Source organism: Pristiophorus japonicus, chromosome 1, assembly GCF_044704955.1.
Source record: "Pristiophorus japonicus isolate sPriJap1 chromosome 1, sPriJap1.hap1, whole genome shotgun sequence".
NCBI lineage: Eukaryota > Metazoa > Chordata > Chondrichthyes > Pristiophoridae > Pristiophorus > Pristiophorus japonicus.
In genome coordinates, this window is record NC_091977.1 from 221,097,937 (window position 1) to 221,124,004 (window position 26,068).

The 26,068-nt window shown below is 43.5% G+C and overlaps 1 protein-coding gene across 7 annotated transcripts in view; it reads right to left on the reverse strand.

The window, feature by feature from the left end:
- LOC139268435 (coiled-coil domain-containing protein 171-like) overlaps positions 1 to 26,068 on the reverse strand; it is a 413,113-nt gene that overhangs the window by 220,949 nt on the left and 166,096 nt on the right. For all 7 annotated transcript variants that reach the window (XM_070886604.1, XM_070886612.1, XM_070886596.1 and 4 more), the window contains exons 14-15: positions 8,836 to 9,003; positions 237 to 425 (exon numbers count right to left, since the gene is read on the reverse strand). In XM_070886604.1, the coding sequence (XP_070742705.1) occupies positions 237 to 425; positions 8,836 to 9,003 (357 nt within the window). The remainder of the gene's footprint in view (positions 1 to 236; positions 426 to 8,835; positions 9,004 to 26,068) is intronic.

Consider the following 26,068-nt stretch of genomic DNA (forward strand, 5'->3'; position numbering starts at 1 on the left):
TGACGTGCTTCTTGTAGTAATAATAAACACTGGAGGGAGGGAAAGGAAGGAACTTCTACGTTTTATATAAAGTAACAATATGATTTGAGGACAAATTGGATATGTGTGGAGTTTTCAGTTAATTTTGACCTTGTATGTAAACATGTGGGCATACTGGTCAGAAACAAATTGAGGATGATTTAGGCAGCTGTTATTCATCCCCACAGTCATTGTCAATTCAGTTACATTGGTAGTACCTGTGCCCTTGAATGAACCTCCCCAAGGAGTCCAGAATAATGTTCCTCCAACTCATTTTTCTGCTTTTGCCAGCTAGCCTCTCGTTCCTTCATCTGTTCAGCTAGTTTATTGAAGGTGGCTTCTTGGCTTTGCTGCAGCTGGTGTATAGTTTCATCCTTATTCTGACAGATGCGCTCCAAGTACGACTCCTGCAAGTAACAGAATTAGGATTGGGTTAGAAACATTCATATAAATATGTACAGTTCAGAGCATAAATATCACATGATGATTCTGATCCATAAACTTTTATTTGGAAGTGTACATTACATTTTCACAGTTGACTGGCTATAATTTCTTGTATAGTTATTAATTCCCCAAACTGCCATATCTGAACATGTGCTAACCATTAGGAATGATATTTCTAGCATAGGTTTTGAATTAAACAGAGATTTCTAATGGCAAATAACCAAAATATACTTTACTCCATTTACATTGTCAAGATTGATAGGTTAAAGAATTAATAAGCTACAAGTATAAAATAGTAATTCCTTGCGTGTACTGCAATATTCTACTGCACAGTATTTTCAAATCTAATGCTTACAACTTGTAGGATATATAATGCAAAACAGTGGAATACTTGATAGAAGACACCAACTAATTCAATGAGTGACAAGTTTACAAACAACTTATGAAGTCTTTTCTCCTCGCAGTTTAGTGTTTACTTTTCAGCTAAAACAACTTTAAGGGGAAGTGAAGACACCATACATTTGCAGGGGAACACTGCTGTTGTGTACTTAATTTAAAAAAGGACAATAATGGATTAACACACAGCCCACTTATGCCTTTGGAACCTAGACTAATGGCAAACTCATTCAAGTGTGACCCACAACAGGGGTGAAATTCCTCCTGTAACGAAAAAGCAACTCTGCAACTAATGAACTGCTAACAAAACTGCTGCAGCACACAACTTAAAAATGTGAGTTAATGGAATGTGATTTCGGCACCAAGTCACTAAATTACAATAATAAACAAACAGTCCATACAAATGTAATTGCAATTATGGTACATTGTTGGGACAAAGCAGATAAACAAGGATACCAGAGAGCTTTGCCTACATCTTATCAGTGACAGATAAAAACAGAAGGGGATTGGCACAGTTCAGGTCAGGTCAGGCTGATATGGGCCAGGCCATGGTCTGGAATAGGGACTGGGTTATGGAATACAGAATATAATGGATACATGCTCAAGTATACATTATAAATATGGTTTAATTAGATTATAACTGTAATTGTGCAGCCAATTTATAAAATATGGCCTTAGTCACTTAAGTGAAAAGCCCATTCATGTCATAGGACCCACTGAGGGCTTTCAATATCCCATTCTTTGCCCTCTGGTATTGGGCTAACAGTTCGCACTAAACACATAATGGATGATGTCAAAGCGAGGGATTGAGATTGGAGTCCCTTCCTGCTTGTTGAAATAATGGACCATTGCTATATCATGGTCCTTCTGTGTATCCAAGATCCATGAAGTGGTTTAATGCCAGCCACACTACTCAAAGCTAAACCCTACACATTGGTTACAGGTCATAGGGAAGATAAGGCTGCATCAACAGGCGTGTGGAGCAGTGAAGAAGGCTGATGCCATCAATGATCTTTATTCATTTTAGACCATGACTTTTTATTAATGCATTTTAAAACAAGATCAGGAATATTTTAAAAACAAACTTGAGCATTCTAGCACAACATTTTTAAAAGTATTCAAATTAGAGGCTAAATATAGTTATAAATGAATTTGTTTCAGCTGAATATTATGTGATGGGAAAACAGAATATATTTCTACTTTGGCTACCCATTATAAACATATTGGTCAGGTCATGCATAAATTGGATGTGCAGTAAAGATCTTTCAATGCTGCCTCAAAAATACAACTTAACCTTGATCTCAGCAGAGCACCTTAAACTGTGCCAGGGTGACCAGCAGTTTACATAGCCTCTCTAAGTTATGTTGTGGACTCTTGCTCACTAGGAACTGGACTAAAATTGGACAGTCCAACCAGGGGAAACAACCTTTCAGCATCTACCCTGTCAGTCCTCCTCAGAATCTTATATGTTTCAAAATAGTTCAATCTTGCAGCTCTGCTGATGTCCATTATTTAGGTAGTCAGCCGGATCGCCATTAATTATTTTATATTCCTTAACATACAGAACAAAAAAACCCCATCAGAATATTAGAGTTCAAATTGTAAAGTACACATTGTGTGTTTATAGAATACAGAATGAAAGTCACATCTTGTGAATGCCTGTTCAGACATGTAGTAGAGTAAATTGTTTTTATTATGATGGAGGGCTTCTTTTTTCTCTCATATGAAGTGTATATCAATGTCAGCTTTTGTGTGCCATGCACTTACATCCAGGAATCTAGTCATTTACAGAATAGTAGCAATTCACGTAACCCTGACAGATTACCATTAAACAGCAGAAAGGTAACACAGCACATCACACTACTTCTGGGATATGGCTATGTGCATTTAAACCTTTAAAAAGTTATTGATTAATTTTTCTTTCATCCCATTTAGTCAAGTAAACACACCCTGAATACAATACCATTAACTGCTTTGAAAAAATACAAGAAAATTCTCACTAAATAACTAATGAAGAGTTAAGTCTTTTGACTAGATAGCTTGCTACATGTATTAATTTCAAAAGCAAATATCAATGTGAAGACATTATGTTCATAAACCCATGCAAACACAACTGTGAAAGCACTACAATACTCATGGGACTAGTTGTCAGTTGCAAAATTTAAATTAGAAATCAATTTGGTTGCGAGCAGATAGTTTTAGCCAATTGCAGCACTAAAATTAATGCTGGCCGAAAAAGCATGCATGACCCTACCCCAGAATGTTGCACTGCATTCTGTTCTCCTGCTAGTGAGCTCAGCAGCCACTGCAGGTTACAACCACTAGCCTAAATATATATTTTAATATTAACTCATTAACATCACCGAGCTTCTTTCTCAATCAGGGGAAATAATTGAGTTCTAATTTGGTGGTTAACTGTATTAATCGGCTTAATAAAAATTAAAAATACAATAGTAACATTGAACTTGAAATAGCAATTTCCCTCTCCGATATATATATTGTAATACACAAATTGGGTGTTTCCTTACATGACAATAGAGACTACACTTCAAAAGAATTGTCTGTATGGGTCTGATTCAAAAACTTGGAATGTTTTATTTTGTGAAAGGTGCTATATAAACGCAAATTTTTGTTCTCTGAATTCATAAATTTGAACCACAATTAATAAATTCAGCCAGTCAGATGAAAGAAATTTGCACTGAGCTTGAATAAATTAAATGGAAGCATTTAATTAGCCAATTTGATCTGCAAGAATGTAACTAAATTGAAGAAGAAAAGGTTCACATAAGCAGAGCAACATCACAGTGTAAAGGGAAGTATAATACAGAAAGGGTGCTAAAAATTGCATATACATGCGAATGTATGTGTGATCCAAGAAGTCTTAACACAGTTAAAACTTAAATCTCATTCAAGAGTCCCACCAACAAAACCTTTTGTGGTTACACAAATAAAAAATGTGACAAATGATGGAAAATATACTGTTCAGAGGAGATCGTGGGAAGTCTCTTCTGCACAGAAATTGAATTTTGGAGGAGTGGGAAAGTACTGAAAGAAGCAGCAAATTCAAACAAGCTGGTCACATAGATGAAGAAGTTAAAGCCCAACTGGACGTCATACAAAGATATTTAAAGAAGTGGCTAGCGAAATTGATCATGTTTTTCCCTATCTCTAAGGAATCATTAGAAACAGCAGTGCCTAAAGATTGGAAAGTACCTAAGGATTTCCAATCTTTAAAATGGGGCAACCTAATGAACTACAGGCCAGCAAGATCAACATCTGTTATGGATAAGTATTGGATGACATCTAGTAAAAGGGAATAATGAAACACCTAGATAAGTATGGCATCATGAGAGGGAGTCAGTATGGACTTGTGGAAGAGCTTTTGCATAACAAATTTATTGGAGTTCTTGGGGAAATAACAGGTCTTGTTGAAAATGAAAATTCGATAGATGTAATATATTTAGATTTCTGCAAGGCTTTTGATATTATGCTACACAAGTAATGGCATGCCTTCTTACATTAAAACAATTCATAAATTCACTCGCTTGCTTGTTTTTAAATAATTTGGGAAACAAAACAACTCAAAATCTGTTACAGCATGAGGTAAGAGATGCTTGCACTGAGAGAATCATACTGATGCATCTCGGGAAAATCTGCATACACTCAGACTGTTGCAAACAGAGAACTTCAGGCACAGATGCAATTCCTTCAGTCGGCAAGAGTGTCAGCACTGAAGAATATCAACTCTCGTCCTAGTGTTTTGAGAAAAGCTGGAATCTCTAAGTAAAATAATGAAGATACTCGAAGACACAAAAGCTAAGTTTAAAATATATTTTTATTACGCTAGAAGCCTTATTTTTGAGCCTGGATAGTTAAAATTGAGAACAAAAGATTGCGGATGAAAGGTTTTTAAAAAATCATTTTAAACGATTTGATTGATAGATTGTCATTTCTCAGTTAGAATGTTTAAAATTGCTGACTGCTATCAAGTAGCAGTTCCACTTAGTGTAATCGCTGTTGTAGACGAAAAGACTGATGAAAAAAAAGTGATTTGATCCCTTCAGTTTGTTATTTTTTTTAAATTGATAAGATTTTAAAGACTGCTCATAGTTACTGTTTTAGGAATATGAAATTTGAGCCCATCAGATGAAATGTGACAAAAAAAATTGCATAAGGCAATTTATGATGTACTGTTTTTATTGTGTTAGCGGATCCATATCTAAATGTCATAGTCTATAGATTAGGAAAAAGCAAATTTCAGCTATTAATTAAAAATGTTTCAGATATTAATTTTAGGTCATCATTTAAGAACTCACCTCTACTTATATTCCACGCATGTTTAGATTTTATAACAATAATTACACTAATTGGGTCAATTACTTGGTAGTTTTTGGACAAAGTAAACCAAATGTGACTGCCATCTGTTTCTGAAAAATTAACATAACACGTATATGACGTTTCCTTGCAAAACAATAAAATAAAATTCCATGCATCGAAGACTTGGTCTCTTGGTCAAATTCCTTGAATGGTCACTTATGTCATTAGCAATAAAAAAAATTTTTAAAAATGCAGGCAGCCAGCAGAAGAAAACCATTCCCTCTACCACAAACTCTGTCTTTACATATGTACTTTTAAAAAAATTTACTCATTCATGGGATGTGGGCGTCACTGGCAAGGCCAGCTTTTATTGCCCATCCCCAATTGTCCTCGAGAAGTTGGTGGTGACCCACCTTCTTGAACCGCTGCAGTCCATGTGGTGAAGGTACTCCCACAGTGCTGTTAGGGAGGGAGTTCCAGGATTTTGACCCAGCGATGATGAAGGAATGGCGATATATTTCCAAGTCAGGCTGTTGTGTGACTTGGAGGTTGTGGTGTTCTCATGCGCCTGCTGCCCTTGTCCTTCTAGATGGTAAAAGTCGCAGGTTTGGGAGGTGCTGTTGAAGTAGCCTTTGCAAGTTGCTGCAGTGCATCTTGTACACACTGCAGTCACGTTGTGCTGGTGGTGGAGGGAGTGGATCTTTAAGGTGGTGGATGGGGTGTCAATCAAGTAGACTGCTTTGTCCTGGATGGTTAAAACTACTTGAGTGTTATTGGAGCTGCACTCATCCAGGCAAGTGAAGGGTATTCCATCATATTCCTGACTTGTGCCTTGTAGGTGGTGCAAAGGCTTTGGGGAGTCAGGTGAGTCACTTGCCGCAGAATACCCAGCCTCTGACCTGCTCTTGTAGCCACAGTATTTATGTGGCTGGTCCAGTTTAATTTCTGGTCAATGGTGATCCCCAGGATGTTGATGGTGGGGGATTTGACAATGGTAAAGCCATTGAATGTCAAAGGGAGGTAGTTAAAGACTCTCCCTTGTTTGAAACAGTCATTGCCTGGCACATGCGTAGTGCAAATGTTACTTGCCACTTATTAGCTCAAGCCCGAATGTTGTTCAGGTCTTGCTGCATGCAGGCACGGACTGCTTCATTATCTGAGGAATTGCGGATGGAACTGAACACTATGCCATCATCAACATCCTCATTTCTGACCTTATGATGGAGGGAAGGTCATTGATGAAGCAGCTGAAGATGGTTGGGCCTAGGACACTACCTTGAGGAAATCCTGCAGCAATGTATTAGGGCTGAGATGATTGGCCTCCAACAACCACACCCACCTTTCTTTGTGCTAGGTATGACTCCAACCAGTGGAGTTTTCCTCCAAATCCCTTTTTATTTCAATTTTACTGGAATAATATAGCTAATACATCAGCAATTTGAAATGAGGTTACCAAGAAACAAGAATGAACTCTCGTATTTTACAACATTGGTATGTTTAGATTTTGGGGAGGCTGCAACACATCTGTGAAGGAAGTCAAAGTTCACAAATATTTATTTTTGGCATCAAGCACATCAAGATCAGGTACAGCATGGATCAAATGTAGCGCACATTCCCCTCTACAATGCGCCTCTAATGCCTCTAATTCCGAGAAGTACTCTAGGTGAACTGGTATGTCGTCCTATTTCCTCCAATAAACATCCTTAATGATTGATTGTGGCCAATTACTATAACTTTTTTCTGTTGATCTACATCCACTGAAAGCAAAATTAAAACTGCCCAAACTCGTTTCATATAGGACCCTTCTAGCTAAAGACCATTTCATTCTGTCTGAGTTGCTGTCAAATTTAGACCCCAGAAATAAAAGCCAACAGAACAATCCCTTGTACCATCGACAAGGTAATCTCAACCCAAGGTACCGCAAGGTTCTGTGCTGGGGCCCCAGCTGTTTACATTGTACATTAATGATTTAGACGAGGGGATTAAATGTAGTATCTCCAAATTTGCAGATGACACTAAGTTGGGTGGCAGTGTGAGCTGCGAGGAGGATGCTATGAGGCTGCAGAGTGACTTGGATAGGTTAGGTGAGTGGGCAAATGCGTGGCAGATGAAGTATAATGTGGATAAATGTGAGGTTATCCACTTTGGTGGTAAAAACAGAGAGACAGACTATTATCTGAATGGTGACAGATTAGGAAAAGGGAAGGTGCAACGAGACCTGGGTGTCATGGTACATCAGTCATTGAAGGTTGGCATGCAGGTACAGCAGGCGGTTAAGAAAGCAAATGGCATGTTGGCCTTCATAGCGAGGGGATTTGAGTACAGGGGCAGGGAGGTGTTGCTACAGTTGTATAGGGCCTTGGTGAGGCCACAACTGGAGTATTGTGTACAGTTTTGGTCTCCTAACTTGAGGAAGGACGTTCTTGCTATTGAAGGAGTGCAGCGAAGATTTACCAGACTGATTCCCGGGATGGTGGGACTGACCTATCAAGAAAGATTGGATCAACTGGGCTTGTATTCACTGGAGTTCAGAAGAGTGAGAGGGGACCTCATAGAAACGTTTAAAATTCTGACGGGTTTGGACAGATTGGATGCAGGAAGAATGTTCCCACTGTTGGGGAAGTCCAGAACCAGGGGTCACAGTCTAAGGATAAGGGGTAAGCCATTTAGGACCGAGATGAGGAGAAACTTCTTCACCCAGAGAGTGGTGAACCTGTGGAATTCTCTACCACAGAAAGTAGTTGAGGCCAATTCACTAAATATATTCAAAAGGGAGTTAGATGAAGTCCTTACTACTCGGGGGATCAAGGGGTATGGCGAGAAAGCAAGAAGGGGGTACTGAAGTTTCATGTTCAGCCATGAACTCATTGAATGGCGATGCAGGCTAGAAGGGCTGAATGACCTGCTCCTGCACCTATTTTCTATGTTTCTATGTTTCTAACCCATTAATGTTTGCAACTAAGCAGTAGCATTCCCCAGACTGTGCGTTGTGCTCTGTATCAGCCTCCAAGCCTAATCTGTAACACCAGCTCCAATTGTCAATTCAGATGCTCTGGATCACACAGACCCCTACTCCCCCTAGCTTTACCTTATTCTTCAGGCATGATTGTACATGATGGCAGCTTGTAGATTTGCCAGGCAAGCATTAAATATATTGCAGGGAGATATAAATATTACTTATGATTTGTATTCTCAAATTGGACACAGCATGGACTTGTTTTGATGTAAATTATTTTGCAGGTGAACATTGTCATGTTGTGCTGTGAATGAAATTTAGTTTTATTGCTGAAAATGAACTAATGCTTTGAATTTTCTTCTTGGTAAAATTTAGATTAATTTATTTTCTTCTAATTAGGTCCCTCTGGCTAATCCTCGAGTGGAATCAACAAATCCGGGAAAAAAAGTATATAACAACATTCAGATTTGTTTGTGAGACGAATGGTGCTTGGAGAATTCACTCAGACTTCGATTGCATTTGCATGCCCTCAGAAATTGGCATCAAACTGTGTCTGAGACAAATTATAATTAATGTTTCTGAATTATTAAATAGGAATTTCTTTTTGAAATAAGTTGACTGTCAAGCTTTTTTTTAAATCATGCTGTGATGCAGACAAATGTCATTGAATTTGGCTAAATGACTTGCAACCTCAAGAAAGTTACCTTTTCATTGGCCTGGTTAAGATCTGAAGTGAGGGCATCAATGTTCTCTTGCAGAATGGAGCAAAGTTCCGACCAGGAGAATTTCCCCAGCATGCCCTCTGGTTGCTTCATGACTACACAGCCAGCTACTAGGCGCTGGTACAAACTATGAAGGAAGGTCAGTTTCTCCTGTGAGAAAAATATCAGTGCATTAGAATGGTGGTCCAAAAATACAAACAGAAAAAAATGAATAGAATAAAAATGTCAAATTAAAATATCTGAACCTTTCCTTCCAATAAATATTTTGTGTTACAACTACAATATACAGAGGATAACAGAAACTTGTGATCTACCAAGGCCAAGCCAACTATCAGCAATTCTATCCACATAATGCAAGTGCACAGCAATTTTATATCTACATCAGTTTTTCCCTATGACTTACTTTTATAGAGGCAGAGTTGTACCCACCCACTGTCCAGCTCTCCGATACCACAGCAGCTTTTCAGTCACCCTTCCCAGGACAGCTAATCACACCAATGATGGGGGCACCTTCATTGTATGAATCAGCAAGCAGTACTTGGACAATATAGAACATATATTATATTTTCTGTGTGTAAAAGATAGTTGATTTTCCTGCAATCTGCTACTAAAAAAAAATCCACTGTTAAACTATAATATCCATTATATGATGGTATAAATCTTCAGGCTCAACATGATTGTCAACTTTATTACCATCTAACTTAAGTCACAAAGGCCTAGAAATTTGGCTAATTACCAGCATCCATTTGTGCCACTATCATGGCAAAAAAGTGGCTGTCACTCTAGCATCCTTCTCTGGCGCGGACTCGGCAGCCGCCATTTTGGTGAGGGCCTTAATGCTGCCAATACCAGCCCTGCCCTGGACATGTAAATGAAGAGCGCTGTGAGGTCAGTCGGCATGCAACACTAACTTGAAGCCATGTTTGCAAACTTCGACCTTAGCACAGAGTTCAGCTACGTCCTAAGCTCGCTCTGAAAAGCAAGCGTTCAGTAGACTGACAGTAATGCTGTCATCGCTTCTTAAATGGACACACATATCTTTCAGGTAAGTTTGCATTTCAGCATTTGGATTGGATTTATTTTTAATTTTGTTGAAGTAGTGCCTTGGTGCAATACATGTTAAAAGTTTTTGAAGTGTGCAGGGAGTACTGCTGGACGCTTACAAAGCCGCAGATGGTAAAGGAAGGCTTCTGAGAAGACAGAAAATGCTGGAAACACTCAGCAGGTCAGACAGCATCCGTGGAGAGAGAAACAGAGAGATGCTGCCTGACCTGCTGAATATTTCCACCACCTTATGCTTTTATTTCAGATTTACAGCATCTGCTCGCAGAGGGAAGAAGACAAAGCAGAAGAGGAGGCCTCTTTCTGGCTGGGATAGAATCATCCGCATGCGGTACCTGTGACTACAACATCGTTGTGTATTGAGAAATGCGTGAGGCTAGTGGTGCAGTTGGTAGGAGATGGCTTTTGAAGCTGCATTCACTGGTCTGTGATCATGAAGCTTCTTTGGGCACTGGAGGCAGTTCGTGGGGTCAACACTGCTGGCAGTGAAGGCTTCGATGATCTAGTCCCATATCCATCTTTCACCAGGGCGTTCTGGTCTCTGTGGGTAGAGGACCTCTCTTGCAGTGTTGACCCCCTGCACAAAGCTAGAGTGCTGCTTCCAAGACTCTGCATTCCCCTTCCCTGGCATGCTTAGCCATTTCTTAATACTGAAGCATTTTTCCCTCCTTTTTAGGCGTTGAAGGGTATTCATCTTTAAGAGGTGAAGGCTCCCATTTGAGAATACTTTTTAATAATTTTTTTCAGAAAACAGTTGAGCTGTAAGGGCTTAAAAACTGCCGATTTTTACATGATTTTTAGTTTTTCATTTCAGAAGACCCTTAAGGAGACCAAATTGCTTTCTGAAAAGACAGCCATGTTTTCAGAACAGGCTGCTCTTGTTGTAATCACGCTACATTGGAGCCTTCTGCCGGGACGAACGCCATCATGATGGCATGGCACAGCAAGTTTAGTGCTGTTAATTAGTCCCCAATGCCAATTTTTCGGTCGTGCCAGCGCCACCAACATCTGCCACATAACAATAAAATTGAATACTTGTAGTCTTTAATATTGAGGTTTTGCAATGTTTACCATTGTCAACATTTGACAGGCAACAGTGAGAACCAAAACAAATGATGCAACAGTAAACCAAACAGTAAATTCATTATGCCAAAATAAATTCAAGATTGAGGAATAGAAATTCGGTTTTCAGCGAAAACAGTATTTTTTCGCCAAAGTTTTTGCTTCGCTATCAGGCCGTAAATTCAACCTTTAATTTGCGCGGCGGTAAAAATTGGCATTGCACGGGGATACGTGGCGCAAACCATGATCCTCGCCAACTTTAGTCCGCGGCTGATAGCGCTGCAAGTTGGGCCTTGAGAGGGGAGAAAACCCCCCCCCAAAAAATTGGAAAAACAAAAAAAATTCACAAAACATTCACAAGAAACTTTTCTATCGAATCGCTGAAAATGAATTAAAAAATATAAACTTCAACTTATCTTTTCTGCAGGTCTTCATACTTACTGCCGCTCCAAGGGCGGCAACGCAGTTTTTTACATGCCGATATTTTTCGCACAAAATATGGCTGTGCAGAGAGCCAAATTTTTGGCAAAAGCGCTATGCTATTTCGGGTCTTGCACGGCGGCGCTCCTCTCCCCAGCGGTAATTGAAAACCGCCGCTGCAAAACATCACCGAAATTCCCGCCGACCGGTTTTTTGCCAAATATGGTGAAATATCACCAAAAAAATAGGTTGCAAAGTCAGCGAATTTCTAGTATGTGTCTTATTAAAAGGAAATGGCTGTTAACACATTCATGGGTGCAATACGGTTTGTGTTCGGAAGGCATTCATAAACTGCTCAAACTCAACTCATGGCTTGCATCATCTGAATCCTTCTAATAAACACCCAAACCATTTTTAGTTCTCTGTGCCATTTAAATAACATTATGGCTAGAACTACTTTACAACACAGTTCCCCTCACAGTTTTTAGGTTTTTAGCTATAGGGCTTCTTGCCATTATCTTGGAAATCCCTTTTGTAGATGACAAATTAAATGGAGAGTGTCCTACGTATACAAGATAAGAAATAGCATTAGTTTTTACGATTAACTTGTGAAATTTTAGCACTGACTTGAGAACATTAAGAAAATGTAATACTTTTTAAATTGGTGTTTGCTTGCTCGACAGAATTTCAGTAGAAACACTATTTTAATTACATAGTTAGGCATTTTGTTCCCCCCCACAAAAACAAATTTGTTAAATAAAGAAATCAAGTGAGTGAATACAGGTTTTGGGGTCAAAAATAAAACGGAACATTATCAGAAAACCTCTGATTGATCTTCAAAACAATGTTAGCAGGAAAATAATTACTTTAGATAACTAATAAACACTTACAATTTCCTTTACAAAGAATAATCCTAAAAGAAGTTGGCATGCATGATTACCTACATCCTCAATGTTTTCTCCATGAAATTTCAGTCAGTCATCTGTATACAACAGAGCCGACTAAAGGAGGGCTCTGCTTCGATGCTGCTAATTTGGTCGATCCTACCCTTTGCTACTTTAACTCCTTTCTGCTATTCACCTTTCAGTCTTCCGTTTTGATGATGGATCACACCCAAAATATCATAACCTATCTTTTCTCTTTACAGACCAGCTATGTATTTCCTGCATTCTCAGTTCTTATTTCAGATTTCCAGCATTTGCAGTTTGTTACTTTTATGTTACACACTAATGTTGGCATGTTTAAGCCCAATTTTGGAATTCATCAGGTTCAACCCAAAAATCAGACTCTTGTATCGTAATGAATGATACTGTAAAAATAAACATATTTTCATCTCAACAGCAAGTCATAGGATTCAACATTTACCTTGGTCCATGACCTAACAAGTTCTATTTTGAGCAAATACAGCCAGCAGAATTACATTTTTCATCTCCACCAAGAGGATTTTCAAGATGATTACCACTCACTTTTGAAGAACATGCCGTGTGACTCACAAAAAGTATTAAACCAACTCCTGCATTCATAATAGTCTTTATTAAAAACAAACATTAAAATGTATATCAGTAATTAAATATCTGAGTCATCTCATGATTTAGGAGGGATAAAGCCCTCATTATCAGGTTATGCTTGTTTGTGTAATACGTGGAGTATCATATTGATTTTTGGTATTGTATTCTCTGTTCCTTGTGTTCCATATATTACTTTAATAGATATTTTAGGCCTTTGAATCTATTTGCAATTGTAAGTAATTGTATCTTTTTTTTCTTTAAAATGTTGAGCTGGACAACTAAATATGATAGACCTTTAGGAAATATTAACTAAAATCTCAACAGCTCCTCTGTTCACATATGCCAATATTCTTTAAGCAAGCCCATTCTTTTCTAGCAACATAAGAACATAACAATTAGGAACAGGAGTAGGCAATCTAGCCCCTCGAGCCTGCTCCGCCATTCAACAAGATCATGGCTGATCTGGCCATGGACTCAGCTCCACTTACCCGCCCGCTCCCCATAACCCTTAATTCCCTTATTGGTTAAAAATCTATCTATCCGTGATTTGAATACATTCAATGAGCTAGCCTCAACTGCTTCCTTGGGCAGAGAATTCCACAGATTCACAACCCTCTGGGAGAAGAAACTTCTCAACTCGGTTTTGAATTGGCTCCCCCATATTTTGAGGCTGTGCCCCCTAGTTCTAGTCTCCCCGACCAGTGGAAACATCCTCTCTGCCTCTATCTTGTCTATCCCTTTCATTATTTTAAATGCTTCTAATAAGATCACCCCTCATCCTTCTGAACTCCAACGAGTAAAGACCCAGTCTACTCAATCTATTATCATAAGGTAACCCCCTCATCTCCGGAATCAGCCTAGTGAATCGTCTCTGTACCCCCTCCAAAGCTAGTATATCCTTCACCAATATCCTGTACAGTTGCAGCAGGACCTCCCTGCTTTTGTACTCGATCCCTCTCGCACTGAAGGTCAACATTCCATTCGCCTTCCTGATTACCTGCTGCACCTGCAAACTAACTTTTTTTTGGGATTCATGCACAAGGACAGTCCTACACGGTCCCGGGCCGGACAATCCACGATAACATCCATCTGGTCCGGGACCTCATCCATTGCTCCCAGGAGGCTGGTCTGTCGGTCGCCTTCCTATCCCTCGACCAAGAGAAGGCGTTCGACAGGGTGGATCACGACTATCTGCTCGGAACTCTGCGCGCTTTCGGGTTCGGGACACATTTCGTCGCCCGGATCCGACTTTTGTACGACGCCGCGGAGTGTCTGATTAAGGTTAACGGGTCCTTGACGGCGCCCCTTCGCTTTAGGAGAGGGGTGCGCCAGGGATGCCCCATGTCCGGCCAGTTATACGCCGTTTGCGTGGAGCCTTTCCTGCGCCTCTTGCGGACGAGGTTGACGGGACTGGCTCTGCAAGGGCCGGGCGTGGAGGTCATCCTCTCGGCTTACGCCGATGACGTGCTCCTCGCGGTAGAGGATCCCGCTGACCTGCGGAGGATGCGTGAGTGCCAGGAGATTTACTCGGCCGCGTCCTCCGCCAGGATCAACTGGGAGAAATGTTCCGGACTCCTGGTGGGTCAGTGGCGGGTGGACTCCCTGCCGGAGGAGCTCAGGCCTTTTGCCTGGAGCACGACCCATCTCCTCTATCTGGGAGTCTACCTTAGCCCCGACGAGGGAGCCTGGCCGGCGAACTGGCAGGAGCTGGAGGCCAAGGTCGCCGCTCGCCTAGGGCGCTGGACAGGACTGCTCCGAGTGCTGTCCTACAGGGGTCGAGCGCTAGTCATAAACCAGCTGGTGGCCGCAATGTTGTGGTACCGGCTGGTCACTTTGACCCCTCCCCCTGCGTTTGTCGCCAAGATACAGAAGAAGCTGGTGGACTTCTTCTGGAACAACAGGAAGCACTGGGTCTCTGCTGCGGTCCTGAGTCTCCCGCTTGAGGAGGGCGGTCAGTCGTTGGTGTGCGTCAGCGCCCAGCTCGCGACTTTCCGTCTTCAGACCCTGCAGAGATACCTTTACGTCGAGCCCCCTCCTAGGTGGTGTGCTCTGGCGAGGTATTTCTTCCGCCAGCAGCGTGACCTCAATTATGACACGCAGCTCCTGTTTGTGAACTTGGGGGGTGCCAGGACCGCCCTCCGGGAGCTGCCTGTCTTTTACAGGGAACTCATCAGGGTCTGGAACAAAGTCTCCACCAAGCGCAGCTCTCCGCCGGCTGGAGTGGCGGCCGTCCTGCAGGAGCCGCTGCTCGGGAATCCGTACCTCCACGGCCGAGGTTTCATGTGGCGGTCGGAAGAGAGGGCTGTGGCTGGTGAGGTGACCAGGGTCAGGGACCTGCTCGATGGCGGAGGAGCGGGCTGGATGGCGCCAGACACGCTGGCGCGGCGCCTAAACTCTGCCAACGTCCGCCACGCGGCCGATGCCATCGAGTCGCTAAAAACAGCTCTGGGCCCTGACTCCGTTAGGTGCATCGAGGAGGCTCAAGCACGTGGGGAGATCCCGTCCGAACTGACCCCCGTCCGGACGGAATTCCTCATCGGCGCCAAACCCTGGAACCTCCCTCGGGGGCCGGCGCCTCACAACTTGAGCCGCCTCGGGGAAATCCCCTCCGTGCCTTTCAGTTCCGCGCGGAGGGGTTTCCTGTACGGGCTGCTCCTGCACACCCTCAACTTTGCCATCCCGCCGGCCGTCCGGACACGCCATGGCGTACCATCTTGCCGTCTGGAGGAGGCGGGGGTCCCCGATGGAGGGCACTCTACGCAGGGGTCCTCCCACTATTCATCGGGGACTTGGCCTGGAGGGTGGTGCACGGAGCAGTGCCGTGCAACAAATTTTTAAGCCGGTTCACGGACTCCCAGGCCGCCTGCAATTTCTGCGGTCTGGAGGAGTCCGTGTTCCATGTTTTTATTGAGTGCACGAGGTTGCAGCCCCTGTTCCATTATTTGAAGGGGCTGCTCCTGAAATTCTGGCTGCACTTCAGTCCCACTCTCCTGATCTTTGGGCACCCTGTGCGGAGGGGAGCGGGTAGGTCCGAAGGCCTCCTCGTAGGACTGCTCCTGGGCACGGCCAAGGGTGCCATCAGCCGGTCCAGGCAGCGGGCGGTCGAGGGGGTCGTTCAACCTGACTGCCTGCCTCTCTTCCGCTCTTACATCCGGTCCAGGGTGTCCTTGGAGATGGAGCACGCGGTGTCCACCGGTACGCTCGCGGCCTTCCGCGAGAGGTGGGCACCGGAGGGACTGGAGTGCATCATCACGCCCAGCAACCAAATTTTAATTTGATTTTACGTTTTAAAGTTTAATTTGTTTTCATTGCCGATGCTTTTAGTGTCCCCCTTCCCTTTTATAGGGGGCACTGGGGAAAATTGTGAATTTAGTGCCCAAAAAAAAAAACCAAAAAAAGAAAAAAAGAAAAAAAAGGGGGGGGAAAAAAGGGCCTTGTAAATGTCTGGAGTGTCACCCAGGTCGGGTGGCACAGTTTAATGTTTTATGTTTTGCAGGTGAACTCCAAAAAGAGTTTCATGCACAAGGACCTCCAGGTCCCTCTGCACCGCAGCATGTTGTAATTTCTCCCCATTCAAATAATATTTCCTTTTACTGTTTTTTTTTCCAAGATGGATGACCTCACATTTTCCAACATGGTATTCCATCTGCCAAACATTAGCCCATTTGCTTAACCTATCTAAATCTCTTTGCAGCCTCTCTGTCCTCCACACAACCCGCTTTCCCACTATTCTTTGTGTCATCTGCAAATTTTGTTACACTACACTCTGTCCCAAATCATACCCATTTGTAATGATTTGTGCTGTCAACTCATTTACTTTATTTCGAATGCTGCGTGCTTTTGAGTGTTTTAATACTAGTTTTTGAACCATAATTTTTAGTTTTGACCCTCCCTGCAGCCCCTTTATATTCATACATATTGTCCCTTCCCATCACCTTGTGGTTTACATTTACCCCAGTGCTACTCTGCTCTGTTGCCTCCTGCCTTTTGCATTCTTTCTTGGGGTCCTGTTCATCTGAGCTCTCCCCCACTCTAACGAGCTCAGAGCCCTCTCCTGGGTTCCGAATACTCCTTGCATTGAGGCACCGAGCTTTCATGCTTGCCTTTTTATTACACTTTGACCCTTTAGAATTTTGCTGTACATTGGCCCTTTTTGTTTTTTGCCTTGGGTTTCTCTGCCCTCCACTTTTACTCATCTCCTTTCTGTCTTTTGCTTCTGTCTCCATTTTGTCTCCCTCTATCTCCCTGCATTGGTTCCCATCCCCCTGCCATATTAGTTTAACTCCTCCCCAACAGCACTAGCAAACACTCCCCCTAGGACATTGGTTCCGGTCCTGCCCAGGTGCAGACCATCCAGTTTGTACTGGTCCCACCTCCCCCAGAACCGGTTCCAATGCCCCAGGAATTTGAATCCCTCCCTGCTGCACCACTGCTCAAGCCACATATTCATCTGAGCTATCCTGCGATTCTTACTCTGACTAGCACGTGGCACTGGTAGCAATCCCGAGATTACTACTTTTGAGGTCCTATGTTTTAATTTAGCTCCTCGCTCCTTAAATTCGTCTCGTAGGACCTCATCCCTTTTTTTAAAACCTATATTGTTGGTACCAATGTTCACCCTCCCTTTTCAGAATGTCCTGCACCTGTTCCGAGATATCCTTGACCCTTGCACCAGGGAGGCAACATACCATCCTGGAGTCTCGGTTGTGGCCGCAGAAACGCCTATCTATTCCCCTTACAATTGAATCCCTTATCACTATCGCTCTCCCACTCTTTTTCCTGCCCTTCTGTGCAGCAGAGCCAGCCATGGTGCCATGAACTTGGCTGCTGCTGCCCTCCCCTGATGAGTCATCCCCATCAACAGTACCCAAATCGGTGTATCTGTTTTGCAGGGGGATGACCGCAGGGGACCCCTGCACTACCTTCCTTGCACTGCTCTTCCTGCTGGTCTTCCATTCCCTAGCTGGCTGTGGACCCAACAACTGCAGTGATGTGTTATACAAAGTGGTTTGTTCTGAAGACCTTAATTTCCAGCCATAACATTTTTACACAATTATTGGTCCAAATTAATAATCAGTTGTGTTTAATGTTAGGGGTAGAGGAAACAGCATTATAATGTCACTGCTTTGTTGCTAGACTAGTCAATGTTATATTGCAGCCACTAGCCTGGAACTTAAAAAGGTATAGGGAAAAGGCAGAGGAACAGGACTAAGTGGTTAGCACATTCAGAAAGTTGAAGCAATGGGCTTAAGGGCCTCCTTGTGCACTGTAAAAACCTATGATTCTTGGGTGTTTTAGGAACTTTAGGACCAGATGGACTATAAGGTCCTTTCGCCCATGTAATTTCTACCTTCCTAAGCTTGCCATTTGTCCTTTTAAAAGAATGGTGATACAAAAAATAATGAGGCATGTTGATGTGTTAATAGGTAGCTTTGTATTTACAATTCTCACAAAGTTCGAGCTGATCTCCAGGGAGGCTGAATAGAGGCCAAGTATGAGACCTAATTTTTCTACTTGTATTATAAAATATTTTCCTTATCGCAATATTATGCAGCATGAAAGACAATTCACTATATGTGTTGTCATATATTGGACTCTCACACTGAGTAAGCCAAACACAATGGCAAATACCAGAGACAACATTGTAGAACATGAGAACATAAGAAATAGGAGCAGGAGTAGGCCATACGGCCCCTCTAGCCTGCTCCACCATTTAATACGATCATGGACTCAGGTCCACTTCCCTGCCCACTCCCTATAACCCCTTATTCCCTTATCGGTTCAGAAACTGTCTATTTCTGACTTAAATGTATTCAATGACCCAGCTTCCACAGCTCTCTGAGACAGCGAATTTATATTCTCTCTGCTCCTGCACCCCCTTTAAAATTGTACCCATTAGTTTATATCGCCTCTCCTCATTCTTCCGACCAAAATGTATCACTGCGCTCTTCTCAGCGTTAAATTTAATTTGCCAAGCATGTTAAATTCTATCACAAGATATCGTCAACTTGCCCATTTATGATCAAACTACCAGTTTCCTGACCTTAATTAGTGCCTGATGTTCCAAACACCAACCTTTTCCAATAGTCTTACATTTAACATTTGAATCTCGCAGTATAGAGAGATATGGAAAAAATGTTTGGAACATGGCCACATTTTTGAGTTTATCAAATGCAAGATGAAAAGGTTACAGAAGTGTGAAGCAAAATGATACTCGATAGCTGTATGGCAGCACTATGAACACAATATTTTCCGCAAAATGTGGTAGAGATCTGGCAGGGAAAATCCTCCAGCTTAGGGCGAAGTTCTGGCAGGGCAGGACCTGCCCATCACTCCACATCTGTCCCAGCGCTGACCTATTTTCTTGGGTCAGCCTCAGTCCATATGCATCCAGCGGGATTCCTGCCATCACAAAAGAGCCCACCATGAAAGTGACGAAACTCCAGCGGTGCTGCAGCAGAAGAGCTGATGAAGGGGACCATTAGGGAAAGACATGTACCAAAGATCAGAAGGAAAGCTGCCACTGAAGGCACAGCCAAGACCAGAGGGGGAAATCCCAGTTGGGCCAGTGAGGCAGCAGAAGGCCTCACCACCTAAAGTTTCCAACATCTACCGCTACAATCCTGCCCGATTGATATTCAAGTATTTGTACCTAACTAGTTGATCTCCATGACATTGCTCATGAATACAAACAGGAACAAGTGCTTCCCCATGCAACTGTCATTGATTGTTTCCAACTCTCTCGTTCTTTCCATTTCCCTCATTTTTCTGACACGATCTGTCTCCCTCTGTTTTACTGCAATTTTGTCAGCTCTCCACCTTGGTCTCTTGTTATTTCTCACTCTTTCTTGCCTTATTTCTGTAACTCTATCCTTTGACCACTACTCTATACACACACTGTAGTATAGTATACAAGCAGAAGTAGACAGTGTATCAACACACAAGATTTTTTATACAAGCTAACTTTTGTTAGGTTATCCCGAGGTCCTTCCTGGGCTGAAGGGAAGCCAGCACCGATAGCTCTTTCGCTCCAACAGGAGCCATTACTGTGGCAGCGCGTTAACTGATCCCCTGGAGATCGATCACCTGCCTTCTGGACAGTTTTCAGCTTATCCTGGGGTCTCAGTGGGACTCATGACAGCCCTCAGCTGCAAGAGCTCCCTCCACTCAGGCCTTTTAAGGATGTAAAGGGTAGATTTGAGGAGAGGCTTCTTCACGCAGCGGGTTGTAGGGGTCTGGAACTCACTGCCAGAAGGGTGGTGGATGCAGAAATCCTCACCACATTCAAAAGGTGCTTGGATGGGCATTTAAAGTGCTGTAACCTGCAGGGTTACGGACCTAGAGCTGGTAAGTGTGATTAGACTGGATAACCTCTTGTTGGCTGGTGCCGATACAATGGTAAGTACTGTAGGGAATCGAATACGGCCAGAGTGATATCCTGGACTAGTTTCGATTGCCTGAATGGGTCAGAGAGGAATTTTCCCAGATTTTGTTTTTCCCCAATTGGCCTGGGTTTTTATCTGGTTTTTGCCTCTCCCAGGAGATCACATGGCTCTGGTTGGGGTGGAGTGTAGAATGTTTCGGTGCAAGGGGTGTCGCAGTTGTGTGGGGCTGACTGATTGCTCTTTACCTTTCCACCATTGTTCATTTGTCATAGGTTTATATGTAACCTTCAGGGCTGCTGACCGAGGGCCGTGTGGCTCTTTGTCGGCCGGCGCGGACACGATGGGCCGAAATGGCTTCCTTCTGCTCTCTGGATTTCTATGTTTCTATTTCCGGGATAGCCTGGAAATTGCCCCCAGACATGCCCCCTCGACATGTGGGGACAGAAGATCCATTCATGAGCCCCCCAACCAACCCAACAGGAAATGGCTGGACCAATAAAATGGTGAGATGTTCTCGGCGCGATCTGATTTTGCCCCATGTTCCAATCTGCAGTCAGTGATTCACTCCAGATCCACCCAAGGCCCAATCAGAATTTTAGCCCCTTATCTTTATCTTTTCTTTTCTTTTCAGATATGTAGGCAAGATGGTAAACAACAGGCTGGTAGCAGGCTGAAGGTCAGTATTGCAACAAACATCACCATCGTCATAGGCGGTCCCTCGTATCGAGGATGACTTGCTTCCACGCCAAAAAGGGATGAGTTCACAGATGTTTCAGTGAAGGACCTAATATTCCAGGTCCCGAACTACATCCTGAAGGGTGGAAAATGCCTGTGCATGGATTTTTTTTAACGTGTGGTGGCCATTGCACACCAGCCACCACACGGGCTTGATAGAGCTAGGTCTTGGTCCATTGGCAAGGATTAACCAAGATGACTGGGCAAACAGGGAGGAATTCTCTGAAGGGTGATGCAATACATACAAGTGAGAAAAAGGCTGGGAGGGAATAATAAGGCAGAAGCCAGCAGGAAGCAGCGAGTGATGTGCTTGGGATTGGCACTTTGAAGTACGTAACCGCAGAGGACTGGAGGTGTCATCTGGTTTATTCCTGGGGGGATTGTGTCTATATAACTTGGGGGGGGGGGGGGGGTGGGTCTGAGGCAAGGAGGGACTTGACACATGGGGTCAAAAGTAACTGGAATGTGAGGCTTGCCAAGCTTCCTCCTGACTCGCTTGTGTGCTGGTGCTGGTAGTATGTCAAACGGCACCTTGGGATTCAGTGCCGTGTCCCGCCACTATCACATGCCATAAAGCATCGACGGAGGCGGTCTGCACACACATATCCCAGAGTATCTGCTGCGTATCCTCCGCTTGGCGAGCAGACACCCGGGACATGTCCCTCGTGTAGACCACGGAAGCCTGGAGTAGTTTGCAATTTATCGCGACACTCTCCGTGCACAGTCTGGTCAAACCCTCAATCCGTTCGGCTAGAGAAGGCGTGTGCTGACCTCACTGACCCGCCCTCTGTGGGGTCACGTGAGCACTAACATGTGCCTTGGCATCGCCAGCTGCACGCCGCTTGGTCCCGCTACCTCTTCTGTCGAAACAGACGTGTGGCCGCAGGTCCCACAGGTACATCCATTACAGGCATGGGGATGGTTGGGGCATCCTCCTCGGTTTCCATATTGTCCTCCTCCTCCTCAGGGTTGGTACTCTCTTCCTCCTCCCCTCCCGTGGTGATGACCACCTGCATCTGGAGGGGGAGGGGTTCCAGTCACGCCTCCACCTCGCTGCGCATGGGTGTTGATGGACCTGCAAAACATAATTGAGCTTATTAGAACGGAAGGGTAGACATTCTTGCGCTGCACTGGCATAGGAAGGAGGAGCAGCACTACTACAATAAATGAGACCAAGTGACGTTACATAATAATGCATCACACGGTAGTACATATGGTGGTAAATCCAAGTTGAAATTCAGTGACCCAGAGATCTCTAGAGGCTGGATCAGTCGGAGAAAGACAGAATGATAAGGGAGTGAATGTTTATGGGGAGTGGACAGAGAAGGGGACAGATGGCCAGATTGCCTGCTCCTCCTCTTGTGTTGTCAACCTGAGAGTAGCACAGAGGCTGCATGGGAATCAGGATAGCTGCATGCATAACATAACGTGACATTATTCGTATATTATAATGAAATGACATTACATTACTTAAACACTGCTTGACGCATTACTCACATGATGCAAGCGAGGGCTCTGCCTCACCACGGGTGGCCAAGCGAGTGTGGCCTCCCATCAGTGCCGCAGCGCGTTCCTCCAACTCGGTGAGGATTGCGAGCTGGGCAGAGTCTCCTCTGGTTCTCCTGCGTTTGTGTGATTCTTCGCTAAATTCTTCTGCAAACGTGAAAAGAGCATGGCATAAGATAATTGACTAGGTACTAGCATGAAAAGACAGCAGTCGCCAACATTATATGTTAATAGAGTGTTTTTATCCACAATTGATGCACGGTTATAACAAAGATTGTGATTAGGATCTAATGCTTGGCACACACATCTCGACTACAATCTCCATTGAAGGGCCCCTGGGAGTGGTGGGAATCAGGATAGCTGGTGAACTCGGCAATGACAGGAGCTAATGTCCCAAAGTGTCGCGGGGCAGACAGTGAGCAAGGGCAGCTTTCCTCAGTCCATGCTGGGTCACTGTGTAAACTACAGCAGCCAGGGAGACTTAAAAAGGGTGCAGGTTCACAGCTCTGTCCAGATCTTAGCAGGGAATATATGTAATATATATAAGAATAACAAGTTTAATTTCAATCTTGGATATTTCTAATTATAATTACAATTTGCATCGTTACAATATAAAATCTATACTTACTCTTGCCGAAGCAACCAGGCTGTTCCAGCGCTTGCGGCACTGGTCCAACCCCCTCGCCTTGTTAGATGCCGCAGCGACCACATCGGCGATCTTACTCCATAATTTGCGGTAGGCCCGGGGTGGCGGTTTCCCAAGTCCACCCCGGGTTAATTGGGCCCACCGAAAGTGCACCTCGTTGACAAGGTCCTCAGTGGGTTCATCTGAAAAAGGCTTGGCCCTCCTCCTACCCTCCAACTCCTGCCCACTCTCAGAGGACTTGTGCTGAGACATATTTTAAATTTTTCCGATAACTCTTTTTTTCTTTCTCTCTATCTCCTCTCTACAGCCTTTCTTTCTCTCTCTCTCTCTCCTTCTCCCCTTATCTTCTGCGCATGTGTGGATGACCCCTGACCTCCCGAATCGCAGTAAAACCTGTTTACCAAAAAAAAACGCATGCGCAGAAGGGAAGCTTTGCCTTCTACATCGCTGAGGTCCGTTTCGCATCGCTAGGGCTCATTTCACATCGCTGGGCTATCGCCGGGAAAAAAAAAGCCGAAAGTCGCAATCCCAAAAATAGGCGATGTTTCAGCGATCATGAAGGCTGAAACATCGCCAAGGCTGGAACATCGCCCATTTTTTGGGCACTAGCGATCTAAGTGCAAATTCTAGCCCAAAGAACACAGAAGTACTGAGTTTTAGAATACTCGAGTATGGCCCGAGTCAAGGAGTATTTTGGGGGAGGAATGTTGGGGCATTGGCAACATTGAGAAGTTGTTCTTGGGTTTTGGTGGCATTAAGGAGGGGATGTGATAGCATTTGGTCGCATGGAAATGGGGGAGAAGGAGTGCAAGAGGGAGTTATTGTGTTTGGCAGTACTGCAGCGAAGAAGTCCTGTTGTTAATGCAGCAATGAGGAGCAGTAGGCCTGGTAGGTGGCAGCACTGAGGATGGGAATCTGGAGTATTATAGCATTGCTCACCAGGAACCTGGGGCTTAGCAACACTGGGTTTCCCAAGATTGGGCAACACTGGGGGAGGAGAGGGAAAGGAGGCACATGATTAATACAGAAAGCATGGCCCACAAACTGGTGGCTTGCATTCAATGTTTTAAGTCTTGTACAAACAGGCATGTGAACATTTGCTATGAATACTAGTGTCAATTATAAAAACAGCTGCCAAATGCATCAAAAGTCTATCAATGTCCACCCACATCACAAACCCAATTGCACAAACTGCCACTTAGAGAAAAAGCCCAAGGCCCTTCCATTAGTTTATTAAGATGAACCTATTACCTTGCATCACATTTTCAGAATGTATTTATTGCCTGAATATTGAACAGTGGCTTTATATCTTGAAAGTTCAATCTCCCTTCATCTATCTGGAGATACAACATCAACCTCCAAAGCCCAAACTCAAATTGACACTGAAATAAGCCATGTAGGATCTCACCATATGAATCACTCGATTCCTAAATAGTAAGTTGGTCAGAAAATATCAATAAATTAATCAGTAGAAAATATTCCATGTGCATACAAATACTGAATAAACAAAATACGCACCCAGGTAATGGTTTACAAAAAATAAACCACTTTCATCATCGTAAAGGTAATTTACTCACTCCTCCAGCACGAGTAAGTTATGCCGGTCACACCACTTAATACTTTTTGTAAATAACTATTTTCTAATATAATCTTTACTTGCTGCGCACAAGGGAAAAATTAATAGAATTTTTAGGTCACTACTTAGTTGTCACTAAAAATGTAATATTAGATGGTTAATACTAACAATCTTTTTCAAAGACTAGTTTGTAGAATTAAAGAAGTACAATATTTAGTGTCTCTTAAAAGCTTTTATTGAAGTACTGACCAGCCCAAAAGACCAGAACAAGACACAACTTACTGATTTTTCAAGTGATGATAATACCTAGCTACATCGATGAGGAAACTCCTGGAACACAAATCATTCCATCTCAGGGGGGGAAGGACATCTCATCGCATCTCTCAGAAACATTCCAAAGCATTCCACAGTCAATCACCATTTAAGAAAGGAAAAATGTATACTAATAGTGCATAAGGCAACAGCAAAACATTCCAATAGGAATAATTCAAAGAAGTTAAAATTCACAACCCTAATCTTAATAAATATGGAGTACATGCAATCACCCATTATGGAGGCTGGCCAGGAAGGTGGTGACTCAAACTGATGCCCACCTAAAAAAGAGGGAGGGGGAAAAATACCTCTCTGGAAAGGCCCACTCGAAAAATTAAGACACACACCACACACTCCACTAAACCATCATAAAAAATAGGACGGATACAAGTATGAAATTAAATAATAAATGACAAAGCACTGGACAATTGGCTTTCCTCCTGCAATGAACAATTCAAAACCTGCAGAGCAGAGAGGCGTGTAAACCTTTGTTACAATAACCACAAATTTGTGATGCATGCCAAGGACAGAAAGAAGTCATCATCATCATAGGCAGTCCCTCGGAATCGAGGAAGACTTGCATCCACTCCTGAAGTGAGTTCTTTGGTGGCTGAACAGTCCAATACAGGTGGGACAGATAATCGTTGAGGGAAGGGGTGGGTGGGATTGGTTTGCCGCACGCTCTTTCCGCTGTCTGCGCTTGATTTCTGCACACTCTCAGCGTTGAGACTCGAGGTGCTCAGCGCCCTCTCAGATGCACTTCCTCCACTTAGGGCGGTTTTGGGCCAGGGACTCCCAGGTGTCAACACTTTATCAGGGATTTTTTGAGGGTGTCTTTCTAGCATTTCCACTGCCCACCTTTGGCTCGTTTGCCGTGAGGGAGCTCATGTCTGGCCTGCAGTCTATGTGGCCTGCCTAGCAGAGCTGATCGAGTGTGGTCAGTGCTTCAATGCTGGGGATGTTAGCCTGAATGAGGATGCTGATGTTGGTGCGCCTGTCCTCC